Here is a 25551-nt window from a genome sequence, read left to right as displayed (position 1 = left end):
GTATATTTTTCAATAATTGCAATAATCAGTGAAATCTGCTATAAAAACAAGTGAACATCAAAAATTCACTGCTTTTGAAAGTATTTATTTTTAATATTAAAGCCTTGATTTTTTCTGATTAATGCAACCTTTTATTTCCTTTACTTATAAATACATGTAAAACTAAAAATTATTATTTCAGAGTAAACTTAATTACAAAACTATATTACTTTTACTAGTACTATTTTGAGTATAATTTATAACAGTTAATAAAAATGTTAATAAATATTGATTTTTTAATACTTGTAGATACTTTTAAGGTAGATAGTTAAGTCATGGGTGATTAACTGAGATACACTCTCTATCGTAATTATAACATAATAAATGTGAATGTTATTATATTATTGTATCTGCATCATAGATATAGAATGATTTGCAGGAACAACTTTTTGTGTGGATTAATATCGGTGACCTGAGGACAAAACTACGTTAGCATGACAGTTGACGTCATTGAGAACAAATCTCATGTCAATCCGTGTACCTTATCTGAGCTATGCCGGTTGAGTGCATCTCAACTTTGTCTAGAATCAAGCTTGTATTTATAGGATACGTCTTATCTTTTGACATGCATTATTTCAATACTTACACTGTCAGTATGACATTTAATCAGTCTCACAGACACCAAAAGTACATTATAATTTAAAAAACTATACTTTAGACTTTTCAATGATTCTATTTCTATTGGCATTTGTATAAACCACTTAACAATTCCTTTTATAACATAACCTATGGCACCTTAGTTTTTGAAGTCTTGGTGTACATTAACTTCTGACAACATATTTGATAAAAATCAAGTTATTTATTTATATCTAAAATTATCATTTTGTATTCTTATATAGTTCTTAGCAAAATTTATAGTGTAATTATATATTTGATAAAAATTAATATTTTCATTCAAACTTCAAATTTGTGAGTATTAAACAAATCAAACCGAAGGCAAAGGTTGAAATGAAAAACATATATCTGGAACAACCACTTAACTGTTTTAATGCTGTAACATCAATTGCCACTTTTCACAAGAAAACAATTTAAACTACAAATTCCTACCCATGATAGAATGAATAGAAATGTATGTGTTTGATGGGCGAGCCACTGCTTGTGATCCCATATGTCAACATAAATAGTCATGCTATTTGTTAACCAGAATGTATTAATGCTAAAAATAGCCACAACACCTGCTTTCACACTGAGAATATCTAGACGGATTAAGAGTTGAATTTTTTAACCAACATTGAAAACCCGAAGTTCATGATCAAGAATGGGGTTGATATATGTATATGAGCTCCGTAGTTTATTACTCAGTAAGGCAGTCCTAGATACTTACTGACATTTTCAGATTGTTCTTGATCGACAGTCCATTTGATGTACAGGATTGTGCAAGATGATGCAGTTTTTTGGAGCAGCGCCCTCTGTAGTTGATTTGTTGATTGCTTTTGTTTGAGACCCACAATCTGTCTGTCAGTGGAGTTGACAAAAATACATCTGTATTTTGAGAATAACCTTGAAATTAACTTCCTATTAATGAAACAAACATCATATAATCATTCTGTCTGTAATCATCTTAAAATTCATAAAATGACAGTGAACATTTTTGGGTGCATTGTTAAAGCACGGTAGTCGTCTGCGCATGTTCAACATTTGTGTTGATAAACATTGATTTTCCCACAATCCAATGCACTCTTCAAATAGAAATCACAAGTATGAGGTTTGACCTGGGCGCAACTTGCACTGATTACCGCCTGTGACTCTTTCGATACCTTCCAATCACATGAAAATTGCCTAATTAAAGCTTGGAAACGTGTCAGTTTATACTTGTTGATCTGCGTAACAGTCAAAGGAGCCATCTTTGTTTATATGAGACCCATATAGCAGGACGACTACCGTGCTTTAATAGGTTATTATGCAAACTTAGGAATTAACCATTAGAAACTTGGGGGGGGGGGGGGTTGGTATGGGGGTCAGCAAAATAAATGAAAGAAATCTAAGAGATAAAAGAAAGAGCTTTAGAATTATTTTAAAAAACAACCAAGATCAAATGTATAATAATACATGTATAAAAATAATAATAATGAATTTATTGCATCCTTAGAAATAATTTCCTTATGTATATGAAAAGTCAAAGCACAATTTTATGACAAATTCTAAAATAAAAAAAACGCATTCACTGTTTTGGAAAACAGATTGACAGAGCACTTTATTTTCTTATCCTCATATATTAGTTATTCTTCATCCTGTTCCCCATTACAAGGTCGAACACTCACTTTCTGGTATTTCCTTTGTGTGGCATGGCAAGTTATGAACATCTTTGCCCAATGAGTCACCATTGCGAATTTGAAGGGTGACCCCTTGCCTGCCCAATTTTTTATTGTTTTTTTTCAATATTTTAATGCATACATTTTATTTCTTGTATTGCTGCCTTGTTTTAATAAATTATCTTTTATACATGTTTATCTGGTGTGTAAGTGTCTTCATATAAGGTGAACTAGTATTCTTTTGTTTTTAATACTGCTTTTGTGTTTACTCTTATTACAGCCAGAGGGTGTAGTAAAACTCATTCAGCGTGTACTCTTGGTGATTGGCGTGATCCACTGGATCCTGATGCGGAAACACAGACAATATATTCACAGTTGTTACTAGGAAGGGACATGTTAAGGTGTGTATCACTACCGATTGATTTTGACTCTAGGGGGCGCTTCAAATCTAGAGGGTGTAACAGGAGAAGGGTTAAAGAGCGTTGGTCGTCGCGCAGCACATGTTCGAATTTCATGTAAATAAACAATGTATTTTACATGCGTTGTATACGTCGCTATGAGTCCCATATCGAACAGGACGCGGCACGACGTCTGCCGCCATTTAAGAATTTGTCATTATGACATTATGACATTATATTGGTTGAGGGCGCTTCAAATGCTACAGGATGCTACAGAGGGGAGAGTTAAAAACTTGTCATTGGGGAATACCAGGAATTACACTAAGCAGCCCTGTGGCACTTGTTTTCTTTAAAAAATAATATTTTGCATTTGATTATATATTCAATATTTATTTTTATTTGTTTCAGAACTAAATATTTGGAATCATCAGATCTTGGTAATGCAGCCGCAGATGCCATTAGTCAAACAGTGAATGGGGATGACATAGTACCGGAAGATGACAGCTCAAGTAAGAATGAACTTACAGCAGGCATCAAAATAAACTGATCATGAAAACTGTCTCTATAAATTTCTTTTGGAAGATTGCAATATTGCTAAGAACATTTCAATATCCCGTTGAACATTGTAATATTGCTTAGAACATTGCTACATCCTTAGAACATTGCTACATCCTTAGAACATTGCTACATCCTTAGAACATTGCTACATCCTTAGAACATTGCTACATCCTTAGAACATTGCTACATCCTTAGAACATTGCGATACCCCTTGGAACATTGTGATACCCCTTAGAACATTGCAATATCCTTGGAACATTGCGATACCCCTTAGAACATTGCAATATCCTTGGAACATTGCTATACCCCATAGAGCATTGCAATATCCTTGGAACATTGCGATACCCCTTGGAACATTGCGATACCCCTTAGAACATTGGAATATCTTGGAACATTGCGATACCCCTTAGAACATTGCAATATCCTTTAGAACAATTGCAATAGCCTTGGAACATTGCGATACCCCTTAGAACATGCAATATCCTTGGAACATTGCGATACCCCTTGAAACATTGTAATATCCTTTAGAACATTGCGATACCCCTTAGAACATTGTGATACCCCTTAGAACATTGCGATACCCCTTAGAACATTGCAATATCCTTAGAACATTGCGATATCCTTGGGACATTGCGATACCCCTTAGAACATTGCAATATCCTTGGAACATTGCAATATCCTTGGGAGATTGCATTCAAAAGTACCACATTGACTATATTCATAGGGGGACAGGTTTGAAATTGAAATTAAAGTGTATGTCTGTGCTGTGATTAATTCATTGTGTTCCAATGGAGAATGCTCCTATGATTCAAATTGATATTTCATTCAATTAATTTACTAAAATTTTCACAGAGAAACATCACCCATAAAATCAATTGTTCACAAGTACCATCTGCAACATAATTCAGAATTGTGCAAACAATCACCACTAAGACTGTACTGTTCTAAAGAATATTGCAATATTCCAAGAAAAATTGGAGGAGAGATAGTAGTATTCATTATCACTTTATTCGGTTGCCCATGGTAACATTTGTTTCACTCAACAACAAGTTATCGTGATTTGATGATTCAAAGGCATTCATCTCAGTATTCCATGCTTATCACATATGGCAAGGCTTCTATAGTTTGACTATGTTTATTTCTTCACTCCCTCTACAGGTGGTTTAAAGAAAAGCCAGTCTTTCCATGATTCACGTATGGCAGCTGCAGCAACATTACTTGATGTCATCAGTGATTTAGAAAGAGCACATCAAGCATTTGAAAGAAGAGAAAAAGAAAAGGAAAAAGAATCTTTTGCCGACAGCTGATGAGAACATTTTACAAAGAAATAAGTGCAATCTTACTTTGATAAGTTAAAATTTTCAATTGCTGTAAATAAAAATGATTTTTTCCATTTTGCCAAAATTGGTGAGGAAATCTTAAATGATGTACTATATATCAAGATAAAAAAAGTCTTATTACTCCCATATATGGGCAATATATCACCTCCACCACCATATATGGGCAGTTCATTTGCTTATTGTGAGAACATGTTTGCATGGAATGCTATATATGGGTCGAACGTTTGCATATTCATCAACTGTCATCTATCATTGACCATTGATGATGGAGACAGTAATTAGATGCAAATATTATACAGCTGCTCATTTTCTCTGCATGATGTATTTTGATTTACAAATTTTTAACATCTGCAAATTTTCATTACATTCTATCTTCCTTTTTACTATAAATTGTGTTTTTTTTATTCGTATGGCGTATTATTCAGTGTTTTGGGTGAAATAGAGAATGGTTTTCATTTAGATACAGAATCTGCAATTGCAATTTTTATATAGACACTGTAGTTTGGATTATAAAATGAAATTTGTATTTTTAAAATTATGAATCCAAGCAAAAATGATGGTGGTGAGGAAAATATAATATATAATAATTCGGTTTTGTTTTTTTGTTCAAAAATTTTCTTTCCAATATATCTGCATATCACTTTTATGCATAATGTACGCTAGCTACTACCCGTACCCATCCGCCTCAAAAAAATAATCCTTGACACCTTCTATCAAGTGGCATTATCCTGTATGTAAAAAGATACATTTTTAAAAAAAAAAAATTACTGCCATACAATTTCACTGTAAAGGCAACCAATTCACAAGAGACGGACCATTTGGGGTCAGAGTTCAAGAAAAAACACTTTCTGATTTCACATTTTAAAATGTCATATCTATTGTACCATGCATGTTTACATAAAATTTTAAATGTGTAGTGTCCGATGCTTCAAGGTATGATTAGTGCTGTAATCTTTCTAATAATAGCTTGCCTGTGTTGCTTTACTGACATCTTAGAGTGGAAATAAAAAGAGGCTTTCAGATTTTAAAACCAAGCGAGCATCGACAAAATTGCCTTATCAGTAATTACATGTGCCTTACGAATACACATCCGAGACTTAAATAGAATTGTTTTTTAAGTTATTTTTTAAAATGGACATATATACTTTGATTTGTTGCTTAGTAGTTTCTACTTCAATACAGTGTCGTTTATGTAACATATCTGTAGTATTTTTGTTGTTATTTCCAAAAAGGACAGATTAAAATAAAAAGATTTGACGAGCTGTTCTACCTCTGTCTGATATCTGCTATTAACATCAAAGGGATTGGTCAGTTTATATAGGATCTTTTTTTTTTATAATAAGCAATTTAAGTCTGATGAGAAAGGACTACAAAAGCAATGTTCAGTTTTGACATGTGATGGTTTAAACAGGGTCTGATTTAGACACAATTGACAGTTCTTGAAAACAATGGATACCTTACTCCTTGTGTACATTATCCATTAAAATCATCAATGAACAGTACCGTACTTAAGTGTCTTATTTATTGCGTCAATCCGACCAATAGCGCTATAAATATTGTAAAACATGTTGAAAAAGCAAATTTGACTCCATGCATGAATTTACGGAACCGTAATTTAGCTAAAGTGACAACAATCTCATTGCGACAATAAATATACTTTATTTTAAATGACATCATGAATTACTGTAAAATAATTTAGATTTTTGCAATGATTGAGTGAAAATAAAATCCAGCAAACCAGCAAATATTTTTTTTTTCTATATTTTACATTCAACTCATTGTCAAAAATTAGTGAAAATAAATTCTATACAAAACATCCAAAAAGCGAAATTAATTCCAGGTAAAATAAAGTATTTTACAGTAGCAAAATGATGAATTAGTTAAAATTAGCTAAATTAACGTGTTAGCTGAAAAGTTTTACAGTATGCAGAAAATAAATCAAATGAATATTTGGCAGGGTTCTAATCCTTTTGACACCAAAGCCAACTTCAGCCACCATCCACAAAATAGTACCATTTATGTTTGCTCTTTTCCACACGAAATGTTCCAAAAATTTCAACTTTTTTTGATCAAAATCCAGAAGCAATGTCAAATTTTGTCAGTTTGGTACAAAATTAAGATTGAATTCTGTGAAAATTACAGAAAATGTGAAAGAATTTATTTATATAAATTTAATTGGAAACAAAAATGGCGCTGAAATAGTTGAATCAGCACTGGCGTACAACACCAATCACATATACTGTAAACTGCAGTAATTTCACAAGCGACTAAATTTTTGAGAGATAGTGAAAATCGCAACACTTTGTAGCAATGTGAATTTCATTAGGCAACTTAGGTAAGGATTAATTTTTCACACACATGGAAAAAAAAAGAAAACTGCAAATTCATATACTATAGAATACTTTATTTTAGCTGAAAAGACTTTTTGAGTATTTTGTATGGAATTTATTTTCACTGATTTTTGACGAGTTGAATGATAAGAAAAAAGGTATATTCAGTCGATTTTATTTTCACTGAATCATTTTCTCAGTAATTTTTTTAAGAGAAATAAAAATCATTAGTTTTTAACAAAAATATACACTGCGAATCAGAGATACCTGTATTAGCTCAAAATGATATAGATATAGGTCCAGCCAAGGTACATGTACATGTAATCAAATATCAAAGTCGTCTTGCTTGCACTTTTTAAGAAGATGCAAATACAAATGGTGGCTGACAGCGATGAAGCACATTTAATATAATTATTAAGCAGCTGAAAAAGTTTAGAACTATTAATGGTATCCAACAAAACCTCCACAGACTGTGACAAACATAAAATAATATCGACAAGGGAAATTTGATTGTTCCTATATAGCTATTCAATGAGTATTTATAAATTACGTTCTATTCAAACTTACTGATTGTAGACAATTTTATTACTTGTTTGACGTAATAGTAGTCGCCCAGAAGCAATTTACTGGATTATGCACGTCAGACACTCAGACTGAATTTATTGACCGGAAACAAACCATAAAGCAATTGCTTATTCAATATGCAAACAATTAATACCAAAGTATATGGATGAGTTATTAAGTCACAAATCATCGGTCGTTACATATTTCCTCTGGCGAGTACTAGTAAAATGCAGTGGGCAGGAAATTCACAATCAGCGCCTACACACATGACTGTATAATACATAAAAAAAAAAAATGTCAATATAAAAGATGCTCTCTGATTGGTCCTTTGGGTGTTATGGTTGGGTAGCTAATGAGACGCTATCCTGTGATTGGCCTCGCATTGACTCAAATGCTAATCTGTAGTTGTAGTGTAATCCTCAATCCGAAATTTATGTTTCAAAATATTTAACGCCTCTTCCAATAAAAATTATTAGAACACAAACTTTGTGTTAAAGATATGGATTATGTAATAAGTTTTGTGAAGTCTGGGTGGCTAGAACCAAAACTATTTCAGTTCATTGTGGCTAGTAACGACCATCGCTCTTTAATTTATAAAAAGTTTGGTAAAATAAATGTATTTTTATTTTTATGAATAGGTTGGTTCACTTGCATTTCAAGGCAATATCTGCAGTTTTCAGTGTGGCAAAAATCTCTGATTTTTAAAACATCTACCATATTTTCTCTATTAGTAGCACATGTGCTTACCTCAATTACAGTTGTTTCTCTAATAAACAAATAATATTTTAATGATTCAGTATACAATAAAAGTGATATTGGATTTATATGCATTTCTATTGGAGTTGTGCTTCTAATAGAAAAAATACGGTATTTCAGATTTATTCAAAAAAAAGTTATTCAGTCATTACTTTAAATTGTTATTTATTCATTTGGTGACAATATTAGCTACTTTTGACCTCGGAACTCATCAATGATTGGTTTAATCATCACATACTAATTTGCATACTGATAGTAGCAGTGTCTTATTCACTGGTTTCAGGAGTGCAATGTGAACAAATCTGTGCAATTCGATCATGAGCTACCAATGCAGAATGAAATTAACAAATTAAATTGTTGATACATCAATGTCACACGCAACGTAATATTACCGTAATTGGTATAGTACAGGTGTGATGGTTCAAATACCAAAATGGCAACAGTAACAGAAAGACTTCCCTGGCGGCGATGATAACATACAAACACGAAGCCAACAGATGAGGTTTCAACTGCTACTGGTATTATTATACTCTGCAAACATCAAGTACAATAACGCGGTAAAACTCCAAACCTCCAATAACTAGATACTTAAACTCCAATACAATTCAACGAGATCTCCGATCTGAACTCAGTGCTTAACAACTCCCCTATATATACCCACACTGTCTATAAATAGACCATTACATCAGCATACATAATGAGTCTGGAATTTACTATAAATTTCTAGAATGTTCCATTACCTTCTATTGCCTCCTACAGTGTTCTATTACCTATTCAACCAGTCTCTACAAAAAAATCTAGAATATTCCACCCAGACACAGTACGGTTCTAGAACATTCTCAGTGACACGAAAGTAGTAAATAAGTCATATGCGACAATCAACTAGTTGATCGTGTTTGATAGAGCCATCTCCACCATGGCTGGTCCCAAGCCTGGATTAGAAAGAAGGAGGGCTGGGCGTTAGCAACCCCACCCCGTAAAACCTTCTACGCTACAGGACAACAAGGAATTTAAATCTACCTGGCAGAAGGAGAGAAGCTGTCCAGGTACCTGGACGTATGGCGGCAGGGACCAAAGTCGAATAGACATCTCCAGCTTGACAGCGGACATCCTGACGCTCAAAAGCAACATCTGAGTTGGATGTTTGAATGTAATAGAAAAAGAACTCAGGAGTAAGAGACTGTCCCCAGGATAGCAGCCGACAGAGCCAGATGGAAACTCCTTGTTTCGCCTCAAGCACCAGACAGCCCAGATGAGGACTGAATGAGCGAGTGATAGAGCCCTCTAGAAGCAAGTAATGTTTCTAAATAGTTTAAAAGTGACCATAGAGGGCAGCTAGTGAAAAGTTTTGATAACATAGTAGGTAATGAAGGACATTTTATAGATTATCTGATTATATTCTCTATCCAATTGCTTTGACGGCCTTCATAATGATCAAAATATGTCTATCATAATTTCAATAAAGTCTTGAGTGCCAGATATTTTTCTTGCCTAAAATTAAGTGCAAATATTTCACATTTTGGAGAATTTTCAGTAAATTTCATCATCATTTTGGATCATACAGACTGTTTCAGATATTGACTTTAGTTTTTGATCAAAAGGTTTGTCAATTTTTATCAATATTTCATGTGGGGAGGATGACTGTACAAAATCATTTTGTAGATGGTGCCAAAAGTTGACAATGGCACTGAAAGGGTTCAAGGATATCCTCTAGCCTTGACGACAAGGAGGTAACATTTTAAGCAATCAACTCTGGTAAAAATAGTTGTACAGGTACACCAAACATTCAATCCATATTTGAAAAAAAAGAAGGCTATTTATTGATGAAAACAAAGCTTTACAAAGTGGAATAAATTGTATTTACTTTAACCAGCCAGTCTTCCATGTTCAAAAACCGACTGTCTTCTACAGATAGGTATATTTGTATTACAGAGTCAGATACCATCACAAATCCAAGTAAAAAAAAAAAAAACAGTAAATCCACTGACGAATTTTCTTGTAAGGCCCTTTCACCTAAGTTTTTATCCTGTTAAAAAAATGCAGCTATATAATAGTTTATCCTAAGAATAAAAATATGCAACTGCCATCAAAAATATACTTCAAAAATTACAATCAAATCTGAAAACAATATACGAGGAAAATTGAGATGTTTGTATGACCCCAAAAGGTCACACATCCTGGCATTTCTGAGCATGATGCAGCTCTAAAACAATATAATTTCCAGAATTATACCTCAATTTTTGCATAATATAAACTGTTTGTGAAATTGAATGACAACCACTCAGTTTTGGAAAATGATGTGCAGTCTTTATGGCAGAAAGTACCAGGATGTGCGACCTTTATGGCAGAAAGTACCAGGATGTGCGACCTTTATGGCAGAAAGTACCAGGATGTGCGACCTTTACCGAAGAAAGTACCAGGATGTGCAACCTTTATGGCAGAAAGTACAAGATCTTTAAAACATCTTTAATATTTTCAAATTCATATTCTCAAGCTGAAACAATAATTACTTTTGTCACAATAATGGATTAAATAAAATATTAAATGGCAGTAATAATCATAAATTCCAATAAATTTTATGAAAACAAGTGTATACACAACAGTGTTCTTACAGATTACAATAACGTTACACATTTCCCTTTAGCATATTTTTTTTTTCAATTTTTTGGTCAAGATTGTACAAGTAGATTAAATTGAAACTACTCATGTTCACAAGTTTTGATAATTCATGAATGATATTTTTTAAAGGTAATAGATATTACAATATTTCAGTGTTCCATTCCTACTAACACAGTGGATGGAAGAGAGGGAAGTGGGGTTGGAACAATTTCAAATGGGGACTTATTCTACACTGCCCTGTTTTTGAAATTACTTAACAAGAAAATAAACTTAACTTATGAATTCATGGTGATAGCAATGGGGAAATGTACTAGTGTTATTTGCGTGTTCCAGTGTAGGACAACGTCTGACGATATTGATCTTGCCAACTATAAAAATCCCATACATTGTTGGTAATCACTAGGCGTGTATCGCACATGGCAAATTTACAATTCAGGATAAGGTACCGGTACTGAATTATTCATAACATTCAGAAAAATTACGAGAAAATATGAATACATGTTGCAGTAAAAATCTTTTGTCTGTTTTCAAGTGATTCGTATGTGACTATCTGTACTCCAGTTAAAATTCTCTATAGGCCATAGAATTTGAGACTTCGGTCCATACCTGTAGATGCGATGAATGACGCATGCCGACCAAATCGCACTCCCGTAGCCATATCCGAGTGATCTGAGGAAAAAATCAAACAAACCGTGTAATGTACGTATCTTGTTGAATGTACTGTATCTGTCAAACTGTACCCACTGCTCAGCTGAGTAGGAGACAAAATATAAAGCACAGGTACCCTGCACAACCAGTAATTGGCTGTAATAATGAGTATTATTATACATCTGTCACCGTAATGCCATAAGTTACAGCCTGCCCTAATTTTGCGGTATTTTTATTGGGTATTTTCATTCTTCCATATTAGGAAATGCGAATTCCAAATATGGAATGGGGCATAATAAAAACAAACATGGCTGCCACCAAGGTTGACTGGATTCCACACAAAGTTTGCTGATTCTGTTGTAAACATTTTGGATTTCGGCATTCCTATGATGTATCCTTGGACGGAAAAGATGTATAATAATAAGGTTATTATGAGGATACCTCAAAGTAAGCACTCACATAGTCACCGTTATATCGATCTCTGCTGCACGGTGGTCGATACTTCTGTTGTACTGTCTTCATGCATACTTTGAGGTATCATCGTAAAAACCTCATATACATGAACGGTATAGTGCACACATCTTACCTTTGAATACTGCCAGGTTATCCCATTGTTTACAGAGATATACACGTACATCGGTACCAGCTACAGCCAAGTATGTACCACTCTGATCAAAACACAGAGATTTCACCTGCAAAACAATAATAAAGATAATCATGCCCTCATCCTCTATGTAGCAAAGTATCCCACCATCTCATTCAGACATAATTAAGTCTTGCAATAAAGGGCATTGGGTAATTAAAGCATGTGTACAACAAAAGTTATCTTTTGCTTCACTCTCCCTGTAAACAAAAGTGCAAAAATGTAACAAACTATGTAAACATTGCTGTTTCTGCACAGATTGAATTAACTTCAACTCCCCAACCCCTAAATGAAGTGATCATTTTTGCTGTATCCATGGCTTTTATCAATAATAAAGTCTACAAATTATAATCATTATGCAGATTATCAAACAAGTCATAAATCAGAATTTACAATACTGCTATTACGCCAGTACACAAATAATATTTATATTTCACAGAAAATATTTGGAAAATTAATACCATCACCAGTAGTGAAGAGAAAATAAAAAATACCTCATATCGATCATCCAATGAGATTGTCTTGAAATTCTTCAGTTTTCGTAGATCCCACAATTTGACGACAGAGTCGTCTGCCGATGTAGCAAGATAATAACCATTCTCAGAAAAGGAGATAGCCGAGATCGGTCCGGAATGTCCTGGGAAGTTGGCCACATTAGCCCGCTCTTTCAAATCCCATATCTTAATCATGCTGTCACCAGTACCAGTACCAAAGATGAGACCATCGGGATGGAACTGAGCACATGTCAGCGCTGAAAATAAATTTGAGTTATTGCGTAACAACCATAAAACACTTAAGCATGTCATTTTACTATTCATACACAGTATTTGAAAAGGAACTAGAAATGGGACTACTTTATTTGACGAGTCGAAATGCATACTCAGGTAAAGGTGTCATATGCTGAGTAGTATGATTGGGATAGAACAAAAATCGTTAGAAAATGCAAATCAATAGTCAAAGCTCTCCAGTACAATTGATGTTCATGTGTTCTATCAAAAAACTGTAACAATAATCAAGAGACCATGAGTTATCAAATATAACAGGATAATTATTGCGAATTGGGAAGTTTTTTTACAGAATATAACCACACTCACAAACTAATTGAAGACAGATAGCTGAGGAACTAAGAGGGTTAAAATTTAGAAATGCTCCATTTTACTAAATTAACGTGAACTTACGATGACTGACAGATTCATCTGAAATTCTAGTGAGAACACGGCCAGTTCTAATATCAGAGAACGCCCAGTGCCTATCTTCGGAACAGCTGAGTAGATAATCACCCGTTGCATGTAAACTGATACCAGTGACTGGACCTTCATGAGCACGGATAACTTGTGTACATGACCCATTTGCTACCATCCACACACGAATAGTGGTGTCCGGTGATGATGTGAATACAATGTCCTATTGGAACAATTAAGACAACAACTTGTAAATGATTGGCTAGTGAAGAGATCCATGCCATCAATATCATTATGACAATTTGTAAATACTCTGCAACCTTACAAAAGCAGAGACAAGTATAACAAAATTGGGGTAGAGGATTAGTAAGAAATATGCAAATAAATAAACATTACCCCCCCACCACTAAATTCAAGAAGTTCATGAAATCAAATTATTAAAAGGCTTAAAATTCATAGATGAAATGTTGTGTATGATCCCCACGTGACACGATTCAAAATTGAATGTGTTGAAGTTCAAGTTCAGATTAACATTATCAACTTACTTCCTCTGGATGGTAGATGACATTGGTAACTTTCTTTGTATGTCCTTTCAAAATCGTTACAACATGTTCAGTGTCTTTGTTAAATACAACAGCAGTCTTATCAGCGCCACCTAGTGGTGAAACAGAGAAATACAGTCATATCAAAGATGTAGTCTATTCAGTTAAGATGAACAAGCGAATCTCAAGTCATCACGGTAGTAATTTGTATTATATTTGATCTCTGCAATTTAGAGGGCATCATGTGAGGGCATCATAGCAATTTGAAACATGTTACAATCAGTGATTCGGATAACAATTGTATCATAGTGAGTAGGATCATATTAAATCACCGATTTGGTATGACAATGATTTGAATCAGTAATGGTAGGTCAGTTATACATCATGGAAAACTTGTCACCATGGAAACTCACTAAATATTTTTCAAATGTTTTCATAAGATTAGGATTTATGTTACGGTAATATAATATTACACGACTTTTTCCTCCCATGTCACAGAGAAAAATTTGAAGATATAATCTCTATGTAAAAACCCAGTGTAAAAATGACAGTTTTAACCATTTTGGGCTCTTGAATCATGGCAAAAAAAACTTTTTGGGGGGATTTTGATGGCATGAACCTATAAAAAGGTAAGTATTTTGAACAAGACATATACCGTAAAAATCAGATTAGAGGCTGCAGTTTTAATAGAAGCCGCACCCCTAACTTGAGACATTGTTTCATGTTGAAATTGTCAAGTTTTGATCCCAAGAAAATGTCTGCAATATAAGCCGCACTCAAAACTTTCACAAACCCAACAGCCACCACACATTTCAGAAAAAGATGTACCATTTAATTTTATATTATATTAAGGCATAACTTTTCGAACATTTCAATCTTTCCTGACGCCTAGATTAGAGTCTAATTTAGGTTTTTCGTAGTCATTGACGCTTATTTGAGAGTACAGTGTTTATTGTGGGTAGCATGAATGAGTAAAGTGTGTTTCAACAATGAGCTGTTATTATCGTCAAAAGTGTTAAATTCTTCTTTAATGCTCAGCTTATCTTTCGAAAACAACTAATTTCTTGATTTGAAAAAAAAAATCATGCAGTTTTCCCATCAAAATCAAACGATCGCGCTACAACAACGGTAAATCTCTTCCGTGTCCAGTGTTGCTGAACCACCATTAACATATTTACATGAGCTATGGTAATTTTAACATGTTGGTCCCATCCAGCAATTTGAGTGGTTAATTAGTGACTTGACCTATCAGGTCAAAAAACGGTTTCAAGTCATTAAAGTGTTTGAACCTATCGGATCGAGCATTCACATTCGTTTGCAGTGAAGTTAAGTTGAATTTTCACAACAATTTAACGAATTTATTTTTTGTACGTTATTGTAATCACTACTGAGTAACAATCATCAACTGTAACACTTCGAAAACAAGTAAGTTATTCACTTGTGTGAAATGCAGTATGACCGGCTGGATTGCGTTACTGTGATCATTTGCTACTAAGACTGCATTCGTTTTGGTTTTTACTTCTTTTAGAATATACTTTTCGTTATCAAAAAAAATATGAAAATAAATACATAATACATTAAATATACCGTACTAAATATTTTTTTGTTATCTTGTGAACATTTTTCTTTTTATTTAATGTGATTTCCCCGATTGTCTTAATTAGAACATGGAAGGTACAAACACTCTGCAGGAAGTCGAACATGCCAGTAGTTGAACGCAATCAACTGTGTCAGACGTCTGTCTCTCAGTTGTGAGAGTGCTAACAAATTAGAGTGACGTCCATTCAAGAGATTATATAGTATACGGTACCGTAATCTGCCAATGCATAAAAATCTATTTGTAGATATTATTTATTGTGCAGTATGTTATACAGTGTGAAATTTCGTTTGTGACAAATTTGTCTGTGTGTAAAAACCCGAAAGTGCGCTTAGAATCGCAACAAAGTTGCAATCGAGTGTCGTGCATCTCATTATCCCTTCTGGCCTTTGTTTTCTGAGAAACATTTCCCACTGTTACTGAAGTGAATGCTCTAATTAAAGCCGCACCAACACTTCACGCATCTGAATTCGTCCATTGAAAAAATGAATTTTAATTAAAGCCGCTGCCTCAAATCGGAATTTTACAGTACATGTAATCTTCAATTCAGTTTAACGATCCTTAATATAAATAGATTTAAAGAAAACAAATTTTCAAAGTATTAAATTAAAATTCAACAAGCTACCATCATTAAAAGCTTTGCACAAAGGAGGTGTCAATTACAACAGCATAGGGTGACAAGTACAGTATTTCAGGCCTATCACTTTTGAACTGTAGGGGGTGCTACTCACCTGTGAGTACCTTTGATGTGTCTGAAGCATGCAAGTCCATTGACAAGATGCCGGGTACGCTTGCACTATGCAAACCCTGGATGAGAGGAGACAAAAATAAGTAATTAGTAAGACAATGACTGAATACTGTAGAATACTTTATTTTCGCTTGGAATTTATTTTCGCTATTTTCGCTGAAGGGATGATTCCGTGAAAATAAAATCCAGCGAATATACTTTTGGTCCTATATTTCACATTAAACTCATAAAAAAATCAGTGAAAATAAATTCCATACAAAATGCCCAAACAGCCTTTTCAGCGAAAATTAATTCCAGCGAAAATAACGTATTCCACAGTAGACAAATCTAGTTTCCTAGATTAAAAGGTAATGCAGTTTTGAAGTTGTCTCATCCTCAACTTCCAGCGCCACTAGCGTAGAATGAATACAAAATTCAAAAATATCATTAGCAATTAAACTCAGCTAGATATTATAGAGTACCGTAAATCTGTATTAGAAGCCGCTTCTCTAATAGAAATTGCACCCATTCTTTTTTAACAATTGAGAAGCAAACATTCACCATTTCTCATATGTGTAGATGCTCTAATAGAAGCCTCATCCCCTCTATTGCATTGTACCATTTTAATAGAAGCCGCAGCTTCTAATACAGATTTTACAGTAAGTCTTGTTGTTTGAGATGTCACCTCTGATTTGATCGATAGATAATAGACATCATGGCATCATCAGTTATTAAGTTAGAGCAACAATATACTCAGAATAAGTCTCCACGCTATAAACTGTAATGTTTTAGCTGTATGTTAAGGACAAAGATTGTCACTTTAGTCACTTTAAGTCTAGTGTATCAAGGGATGATTGGTTGATCTCAGATTTCATTCAAGAATTTGTCCAGCGGATTCATCAACACATAATAGAGTAAAAGCTTTTTCCCCACTGTACATTGAACACAAAGATTGAGCGTTGTTAGAATAGAAGACAGATATACCGTGTTTGCTCCATGAGTAGCTTATGTACTTACGTAAATTACAGAGATGTTTCTAAGATTAAAACAAGTAATGTTTTAACAAGCCATGCATGGCACAGTCCCCGTTAGTTATCAAATTTAAGATATATAGTTTTGTTTATAGTAATATAGCTGGAATATAACCATGTCAGGAATATGATTTTTTAACATTAAAATGATTGACATTTGTATCTGATCGTCAAACAAATACTTGTCCATATTGAGAGATATTGCTCTGGAACAGCATTCAAAATCAGCCATTTTGAATACATGTATATATATATAACATGATGTATAACGAATATATAAAATTTGAATATAATCAGTCAAAGCATTTAAGAGATATGGCTCCAGAAGCCCAATCATTAAAAAAAAATGCCTGGCAGTCAGCTATTTTGAATCCAATCTGAAAAATAAAATGACGTGCATCAGGAACCTGTAATGTCTAATATATGTACCAAGTTTGAACGAAATCCATCCATAAATGCTTGATATTTGATGATTTTTTAGCACAAAAATGGCCACCATTTGGCCATTTTGAATAGAATCGTCAAACCAATATATCTGTCTATGACATGACGTATAATGAATATTTAAAATTTGAACATAATCAGTGAAAGCAAGTCAGATATGGCACGAGAACCACATTTATTAAAACAAAATGGCCGCCAGTCGGCCATTTTGAATCTTATCTGAAAAACAAAATTATTTGCATCAAGGTCCCATAATGTCTAATGTATATACCAAGTTTGAAACAAAATCCATCTGTAAACAGCCGAGAAATGCTTGATTTTTATGAATTTTTAGCACAAAAAATGGCCGCCATTCGGCCATCTTGAATCAGATTGTGAAACAAATTGACGTGCATATGTATAATATCATGTATGAAATATGTGTGAAGTTTGATTGTGATTGGTCCAGGCATTTCTAAGATACATGTCCGGCCGGACGCACACACGCATGGATACACGGAGGTCAAAACATAAGTCCTCGTTTTCGGACTGCGTCCGAACGGAGACTAACAAATGTGATTTTTGTTTTATAAGCAATTTTATTGGGGATGTGTTTCTAATAGAGCTAATACAGTATGCAGCATTGGTGTTCTTTGTTTCATTTTATGCTGGCATACTTTTAAAATGACTAATTTTCACTGGGTTTAAATTTCACTGGTTTTAAATTCACGGTTTTATCATTTAGATAATGTGTTCTATGCTAAATTTTACATATTCACTGGGTTTTAATTTAGCGCATTTTCCAGTCAGCGAAATAAGCAAAATTAAAACCCAGTGAATAATTAACCCTTTTACAGTAGTTACTTACAGGATGTGTAGACTGTTGTTTATAGTTTCTAATATCTTCACTTCCAACCAATCCCTCGGGTACTCTTTTTCCACGCTTCTTACGCTCGGCAGTCAACAACTGTGCCTTGTCTTGTAACTACACAGAGTATACAAATATAGTATTAGTATTTAATAACGAGACCACTAATCATCTTCAACTTCTCGGTGTTATTATTCAGACAAGGTCAGATTTTAATAAGTGTTTAAGACAATTAAATGTCATCACTTTGAAAGTTATCGATGTTTGTGATATGACATGCATGTGATCCACTTTGATAATTTTGATTTTGCTTGAATTTCTTTTAGTGCCAAAGTTTAAAGTTTGGTGGATTTGCATGTGAACAACTTAGACTAACTGGTGATCATTGAGCTCTACGATTTGAATCAGTGAAGGAACAAGTCTTCATCAGGGTTCTCCCCAGGGCTTTTTAGCGCCGAGGTCCGCGGCGCTATACTTGTGAAGCTCGGCGCTTTACTTGAGACCTCGGCGCTAAGTGTTCCGACCTCGGCGCTTGATTTCATATTTGAAATGCCAATATCAGATGTGCAAAAGCTTTGTTCGCCACACTGGTCAGCCCCGACCGTCACTCAAAATTAGTGACCACAACGGAAACGCTTCAGACCAGGACTATTGTCCGATTGTTATTATAATTACGTATTGACCGACACGCATCCTGCCAGTCGTGGATTATAATTTGAAAACAATAGACCTAGTCCCACGATACGTAGCGGCTAGTCAAATTTGTGAAATTAGCACCTCTTTGTAAGTAAATACTTTCTGCGATAGACAGTCTTTAGATTGAAAGCTAAAATTCTTTTAAAATCAATTCCACCTCGATCTAACATGGTCAAAGCAGAGTTTACGATCAGTTTATGCTACTCAAGAAAAAACAACGTGTTTATTGCGTGATTTGGTAAAAGACATTTGAACTGTTATCATCACGAATCATGTAAAAACTCTTCTTTCAAGACCTATTTTACCTTTTAAAAATTGCTAATCACCTCTTTCGAAAACCATCATGCAGTTTTCAATTGAAATCGATGCCAACACATCGTGCTACGACATCGCTTAACTTCCGCAATGTAAATTTTTATGATCACTACCATTCGGAAAACTTCGGATTCTACCGGCATTACCATACGGCATTTTGATTGGTTAATGACATTCTTGACCCATCGGGTCAAAGGACACATGCTAATGTTCACAAATATCATGGCGGGTCTGTTTTTTTTTTACCAAAGCGATCGAGTGATCAAAAATAATCGCTCCCGATAAAAATAAGTCAGATTTTACTTTAATTTCATATAAAAAAAAAAGAAGTAACATTTAGTGAGGAATTATTGGTATAACCGGTGTATAACATCGCCAAGTAAGTTATGTCACGTCGTAACTTTGATGATCGTTTTGAAGTTTAATTTGTTCGCTCATTACTGTAAATGTAAACGTTTTAGAAGTTGATGGTACGAATAATAAATTACAACAATACGCCAATTAATTACGTTGTCGATTTTTTGAAGGTGAATGTTTTTGGAGTAAATAAAATCATGAAATTCGTGAACATATTTCTGGCTTAACGTTTCGAATGCGTTTTATTCAACGTTTTACAATAGACAATTAAATTGCAACAAAAATTTATTTGTGTTTGTTTTTAGTCTGCAGCATCAGTATTTGGAGAATGTTTCAAACTCTTCTAAATTGTGAAACATAATGTGTTGATTCCATTAAAAAAAATATTTGCACTGTGACTGAGCTCATTAATATTCATAAATGTAAATGAGTTCTGTTAATTAATGAAGAAAATGTACGTAAATGATATGCAAATTAATATGCAAATTAATATGCAAATTAGTTGCAGCGCTATGCATTTTTTCTGGGGAGAACCCTGGATGAATCAGATAGAATATTCGGTTATTTCAGTTTTTTGAGAGCTTCTATAATGTGCACAAGTTGGCAACAAGAATCTTTTAAAATTACAAACAAAAGATGTTTGAGAATGAAAATTGATTCTGAAAGTTTTTATTTCATTGTAAGCAAATTATTACCACCATAAATGCACATATGGTGTGAATCTTTTTATTAGCTACATCTAGAATTAAATATAATTGTGAAGAAGTTCAGTTTTAGATATCTACATATGTAGGGGATGAGACGGTGTGCACAATAAGATTCCAGAATCACAAATAAACATGCCTATTTTTGCCCATACTTGTTTATTTTTGCCCATTTTTGCATGTTTTCAGATATAGTTTTCTTCCAACAAAATATTTCATAAAAATTTTAAAAAGCCCAAAAATTGATGATGTGTCTATATCAACAATTATGTAATACTTTTGAACCAAAAGATCACAATGTATTCGCCCCTAAGTCGAATGCTCACAAGCCACCTTAAATGGCACTTTATAACTGAAAGGTTGTGAACACTTGTATTACCTTCTGGATAACTTCATCAGTCATTCCGGCTTCCTCACCAGCTTCAGCAGCTTCCATGGGCTCCATACCGGCCACCATGACGGCAGGTGGTAATGAAGGCTGTGTGGGTGTGGTTGGTATAATACCAGTAGCAGCCTGGGGTTTCAATGTAGCCAAGGCTGAAATGTATAAACAGTTGAAAATATAGACCGACTGTCAACCCATGTGCTTTGGGCATTAGATGCTGACCATGTGTCAATCAGAGTAAACTTTGATGACAATTATTGGCTGGGAGTTGAAAAGTAGTACTTAAGTGCCAGAGAACATGTGAATACAAAACACAAGGCTGCAGAAAAGACATTTTATTTATTTAAAAAGTATTTATGTGATTGAAGATGTATATTATACCAACTCTTATTATAATTTACAGACTCGGAAATGCATACACATGTGTTACCGTATATGAATATGTCACTTGTCCCACGGTAACCGCTACTCTTTGGGACAAGAACAATTGGATCTTTTACATGCACTGACGATAGAAACAGTACACAGAAGTGACAGTTTTACGTCCACTTCCTTATACATAAACTTTCAGCTTTCTGCCTTCTGTTGGTCATTGTTCATGGCTAAGAACACAGCTAAGACGAGTGTTACAGAACACTAGCTGCGGAAATCATAGGCAATAGAAAATGTGCGAAAATCAAACATGACAGTAATGATTTTGACCATGGCCTTGTCAGACAAGTGAGAGGGTCTCTCAGAGCACCCTGGCAGCACTGCCATGCTGGTTGTAGCCTGAGAAGAGCACTGCTCTGTTAATAAACAAAATTTGTACCTACATCACACATACTTAACACATCATTCAAATACAATATGGCATGGGATGACAGTAGCTTGCGGGCAAAGTATATACCATAGTGGCACCATAAGCCTACAATGAACAGCCCCAAGACATACTTAGCTTGCCTGCTACAGTACAAAACCAACAATCCAAAACAGGTTGAATTGTGTACGAAATCAAAATGCGAAATCCCTTTAAAGGTGATTCATAAAGCTAGGACTATTATGTGAAATATTTGATAGTATGAAACGTGTAGTAAAGTCTACATGGATTCTCAGTACACACAAATGAGAATGATTGTTTTAACTTCATATATTCGATGTGTTTGTATTTCATTCACTAATGCTACTGAATAGTGTTTACACATGAACGGATTCACAAAGATTTGCATCAGTTCAGAAATATCGCCAGGTGCCAGAATTCAGAACAAGAAAGAATACAGAAAGATCCTTGTACATTTCCTGAAATTTATTCATACAGTAAAACATTTTGCATAATAGACCCATATTACCCAATAAAGCTAGGGCATGATCTCAGAGTGCAAATATAATGCATATACGACTAGGTAGATAGCAATCAAAAAGGCAAATGGAGATGACAATGATGAAACACTCACCTTCTCTTGCAGCCATCACTTCTTTAGTGAGACGAGCGATGACACGACAGGCAGCATCATGCTGATACAAGGCATGAGATAATTCTTGTCTTGCCGTCTGTAGTTGTTGTCTAAGTGTAAAACTATGCAACATACATGCATCCCATTCATCCTGTAAAGCTTTCAATATAGCTGGTATACTTGTAGCCGTGGGTGGGCGTGGCTTCACTACGGGACTCACTAAAAGCAAAATACATTCATGAGTATGCACAAGTAAATTTTATCTTAAACACAAACGCTATTCTCTATATGTGCTAAATATGAACACTGTGTGAGGTCATGAGAAAAAAAAAGGTTTTGGCGAGAACACCACAAAATATGCATGAAGGCAGCATGGCGATAAATGAATGCATAGCAGAAGTTAATGTGACCCATACTGCCTGAGTGCATACTTTGCTATATTCTCATGATAACCTTATTATTATACATCTTCTTCCTGCTTGTAGTAATTATTTAATCAATGTAAAAGCCTAAAATGGCAATGGAAAAGATGTTTTGCACTGTAAAAATATTTGCACTCAGTGACACGATTCTGTCATATGCTAATAGAACTTCTGTGTCCAATGCAAACTGAGGAAGTTGTTTGATTGTGACATCAATAATCTTGAACGCTTCAATGTTCGACAACAATCCCCTCCAATTCTTCAACATTGGAATGAGTGTTGATACATTTTTGAACGAATACAGATACAGCTTCCTACAGTACTGTAAAATCTGTATTAGAAGCCACGGCTTCTATTGAAATGCTACAATGCAACAGAGGGAATGTGGTTTCTATTAGAGAAAAAATGAATTTTTGGTTCTCAAATGTTTGAAAAGAATGTTTAAAGGGGTGCGACTTCTATTAGGGATGCGGCTTCTAATAAAGATTTTACGGTAAATTCCATTGTTTTCATTGCTAGTTGTATAATGTTTTTTTTTCATTCCCTGCCACTACTACTGGAACAGTGCAATTATATTGAAAACATGGTAACCTAACTAAAACTTATCATCAGCAAATGACATACTAGGAGCTGACATGTGTGTCGTTCATGGTACATTTTCGTATACATGTACAGCTACATTGTAAATTTATTTTCCTCCATAATACAACTAGAACCATCGAATGTAATTGTTGTATGAAAATTCACTCATGAATGTTGATGAGTCGTTTCATATGAAATGTTCCCCACAGATCACAAGCAGTGTTCTCATTAAAAATGATTTATGTGACACACTCTTTAACAGAAATAAGAAAATACACATGACAATTTATTGATATGGAATGAAACATCACCAAATATCAAATATTTAAGAACATTTCGTCCATTTTCAGAGCACCGAAATACATCTCTACACAGATAGGTAATTGCGTCATCATCATGCGCTCTAAACTCATGGAACAATTCTGGCCCACATATTTATTTCCTGATAAGAACACAATCGGTGCATTGTGCGCCAACAAGATGGCATGTATTGAGCTCAACTCACCCTTGATGTCAATCAACTGGTCTTCTGAGAGGTCTTCACCATTGATGGGATCAGTACCATTATCACTGATATATTTCTCTATTAGTCTTTTTTCAAATATGTGACCAGAGGTTGGTGACAACACGGGATGTTCCGGCACTTCGTGACTAACTATAATAGTAAAATGTCGAGTAGAAAACAATTCAGCATAATATATAGACATTTTCTACAATATGATCAAAACATCTTGATTAATTTACAGAGAAAAAAAGATGGGGGAAATTTGAGACAAGTGCGAGTACAAGCGATTTTGGAATGCTTTAGAAGAAAAAAATAATGTTAGAGGCGCATAGTTCAAAATGATGCACGCGAAAACGAGAAACAGATATTTTTTTTCTCAGCCTAACCCATTATTTTTTTTAGATCATTACCGGAAACAATAAATTAATTGTATTTGTCTTTATTACCAAGGCTGAAAATAATTATAGTAAAATTTTTTTAGTTCTAACAAACTAATTACCAGCCCAGCTGCCTAAATTAAACAGCTTATGGTATTATTGAAAATTCAATATGGTATTGCTGTATTTGCTTACATAGCACTGAAAAGAACGTAATGGTGATTTCATTCACACTAGACATTGCTAAGTATGCCGATACTTCAAAGCTTTCAAGAGTTAAAGACACTGCACAGTACGATCAGGTGAAGGTAAGCTGGTGATCTGAAAAAGCAAATTAAGCTCTGCACTCTGATATTAATTTATTTTTCATTTTTCGCATTTTGAGCTTTGTAATGTTTTACTTCTTTCTCCTACTTAATTGACAAAATAAAACTGCCCAAGCCAACACACCACACACACGTGTAACATACGCTGTTCTTTCATTATTGTTAAATGTTATGAAGAATCTTTTAAATAAAAAAAAACTGTGCTAACTTTCATATTTGAAATACAATTTCTGAAAACGTAATTTTGATCAAGTATGGACCGAAAAAATTACAGGTGTAATAAATAAGAACAATACACAGACCTCAATATTGTCTGTTTGCTTTTACACATACCCCTAACTACTATCAATATCAATCAACACATGTCAACAGATTACAACACAGTTAGCCAATCCAATCAACACAAAAGGACACGTGACATTAGAGAAGCCATAACATTGCTACTTTGAAAGTTGGATCAAAATATGGCAAACTTCCAGCACTTAGGTTGACTACAGAAGATGATACACCGTTAAACAATAAAAACGGGCAAAATACAATTAAAAGCAATAACGATAGTTCAGAATAACTCGGGATTCCCTTTGTTTACGCGCCTAGATTCATAGGCATGGCATGGAACACTGTGTATGTATGGCTAAAGTTTGTTTAACAACCCGAGAATTTGTTGTTTTCTTGGAAACGGTATTAACTCACGAGCGTACCAGGTATAATCAAACAACTTTATACATCTACAGCATAAGAATATCCAGTAAATAAATATTCCTGTTTCAATGTAAGCCAATAAAACCAAGAAAATAATAAAGAAGCATTACTTACTTGAGCAGACAAGCGCCATGTTGGATCAACGTGACTTTCTAAGGCATTCTGGGTAAATGCTTTTTAATGTTTGTTTTTTATATTATTTTATTCATAAATCGCTCACGACCGCTATTA

General features: G+C 34.2%; 2 protein-coding genes across 4 annotated transcripts in view; one reads left to right on the top strand and one right to left on the bottom strand.

Moving 5' to 3' along the window:
• LOC100366857 (rasGAP-activating-like protein 1) overlaps positions 1-6094 on the top strand; it is an 82541-nt gene extending 76447 nt beyond the window's left edge. For 2 of the 3 annotated variants that reach the window (XM_085491018.1, XM_085491017.1), the window contains 3 exons: positions 2572-2692; positions 3098-3198; positions 4406-6094. In XM_085491018.1, the coding sequence (XP_085347144.1) occupies positions 2572-2692; positions 3098-3198; positions 4406-4554 (371 nt within the window). In that variant the 3' untranslated portion in view covers positions 4555-6094. The remainder of the gene's footprint in view (positions 1-2571; positions 2693-3097; positions 3199-4405) is intronic. The other variant, XR_014926610.1, reaches the window with a different exon arrangement.
• Positions 6095-10033: 3939 nt separating this feature from the next.
• LOC100376966 (pre-mRNA-processing factor 19) lies at positions 10034-25481 on the bottom strand. Its single transcript, XM_085491008.1, has 11 exons — positions 25435-25481; positions 23916-24065; positions 22407-22625; positions 20968-21125; positions 18517-18633; positions 16199-16274; positions 13874-13983; positions 13326-13551; positions 12642-12898; positions 12091-12196; positions 10034-11525 (listed from the first exon to the last, which is right to left on the bottom strand). Exons 1-11 carry the CDS (start codon positions 25451-25453, stop codon positions 11428-11430), a joined length of 1536 nt encoding a protein of 511 aa, XP_085347134.1. The 5' UTR covers positions 25454-25481; the 3' UTR covers positions 10034-11427.
• Positions 25482-25551: the final 70 nt, after the last annotated feature.

Source organism: Saccoglossus kowalevskii, chromosome 16, assembly GCF_978046115.1.
Source record: "Saccoglossus kowalevskii chromosome 16, keSacKowa6.1, whole genome shotgun sequence".
Classification (NCBI taxonomy): domain Eukaryota; kingdom Metazoa; phylum Hemichordata; class Enteropneusta; family Harrimaniidae; genus Saccoglossus; species Saccoglossus kowalevskii.
The sequence above is the reverse complement of the archived record's forward strand: the minus strand, read 5'-3'. Positions and strand labels throughout refer to the sequence as shown.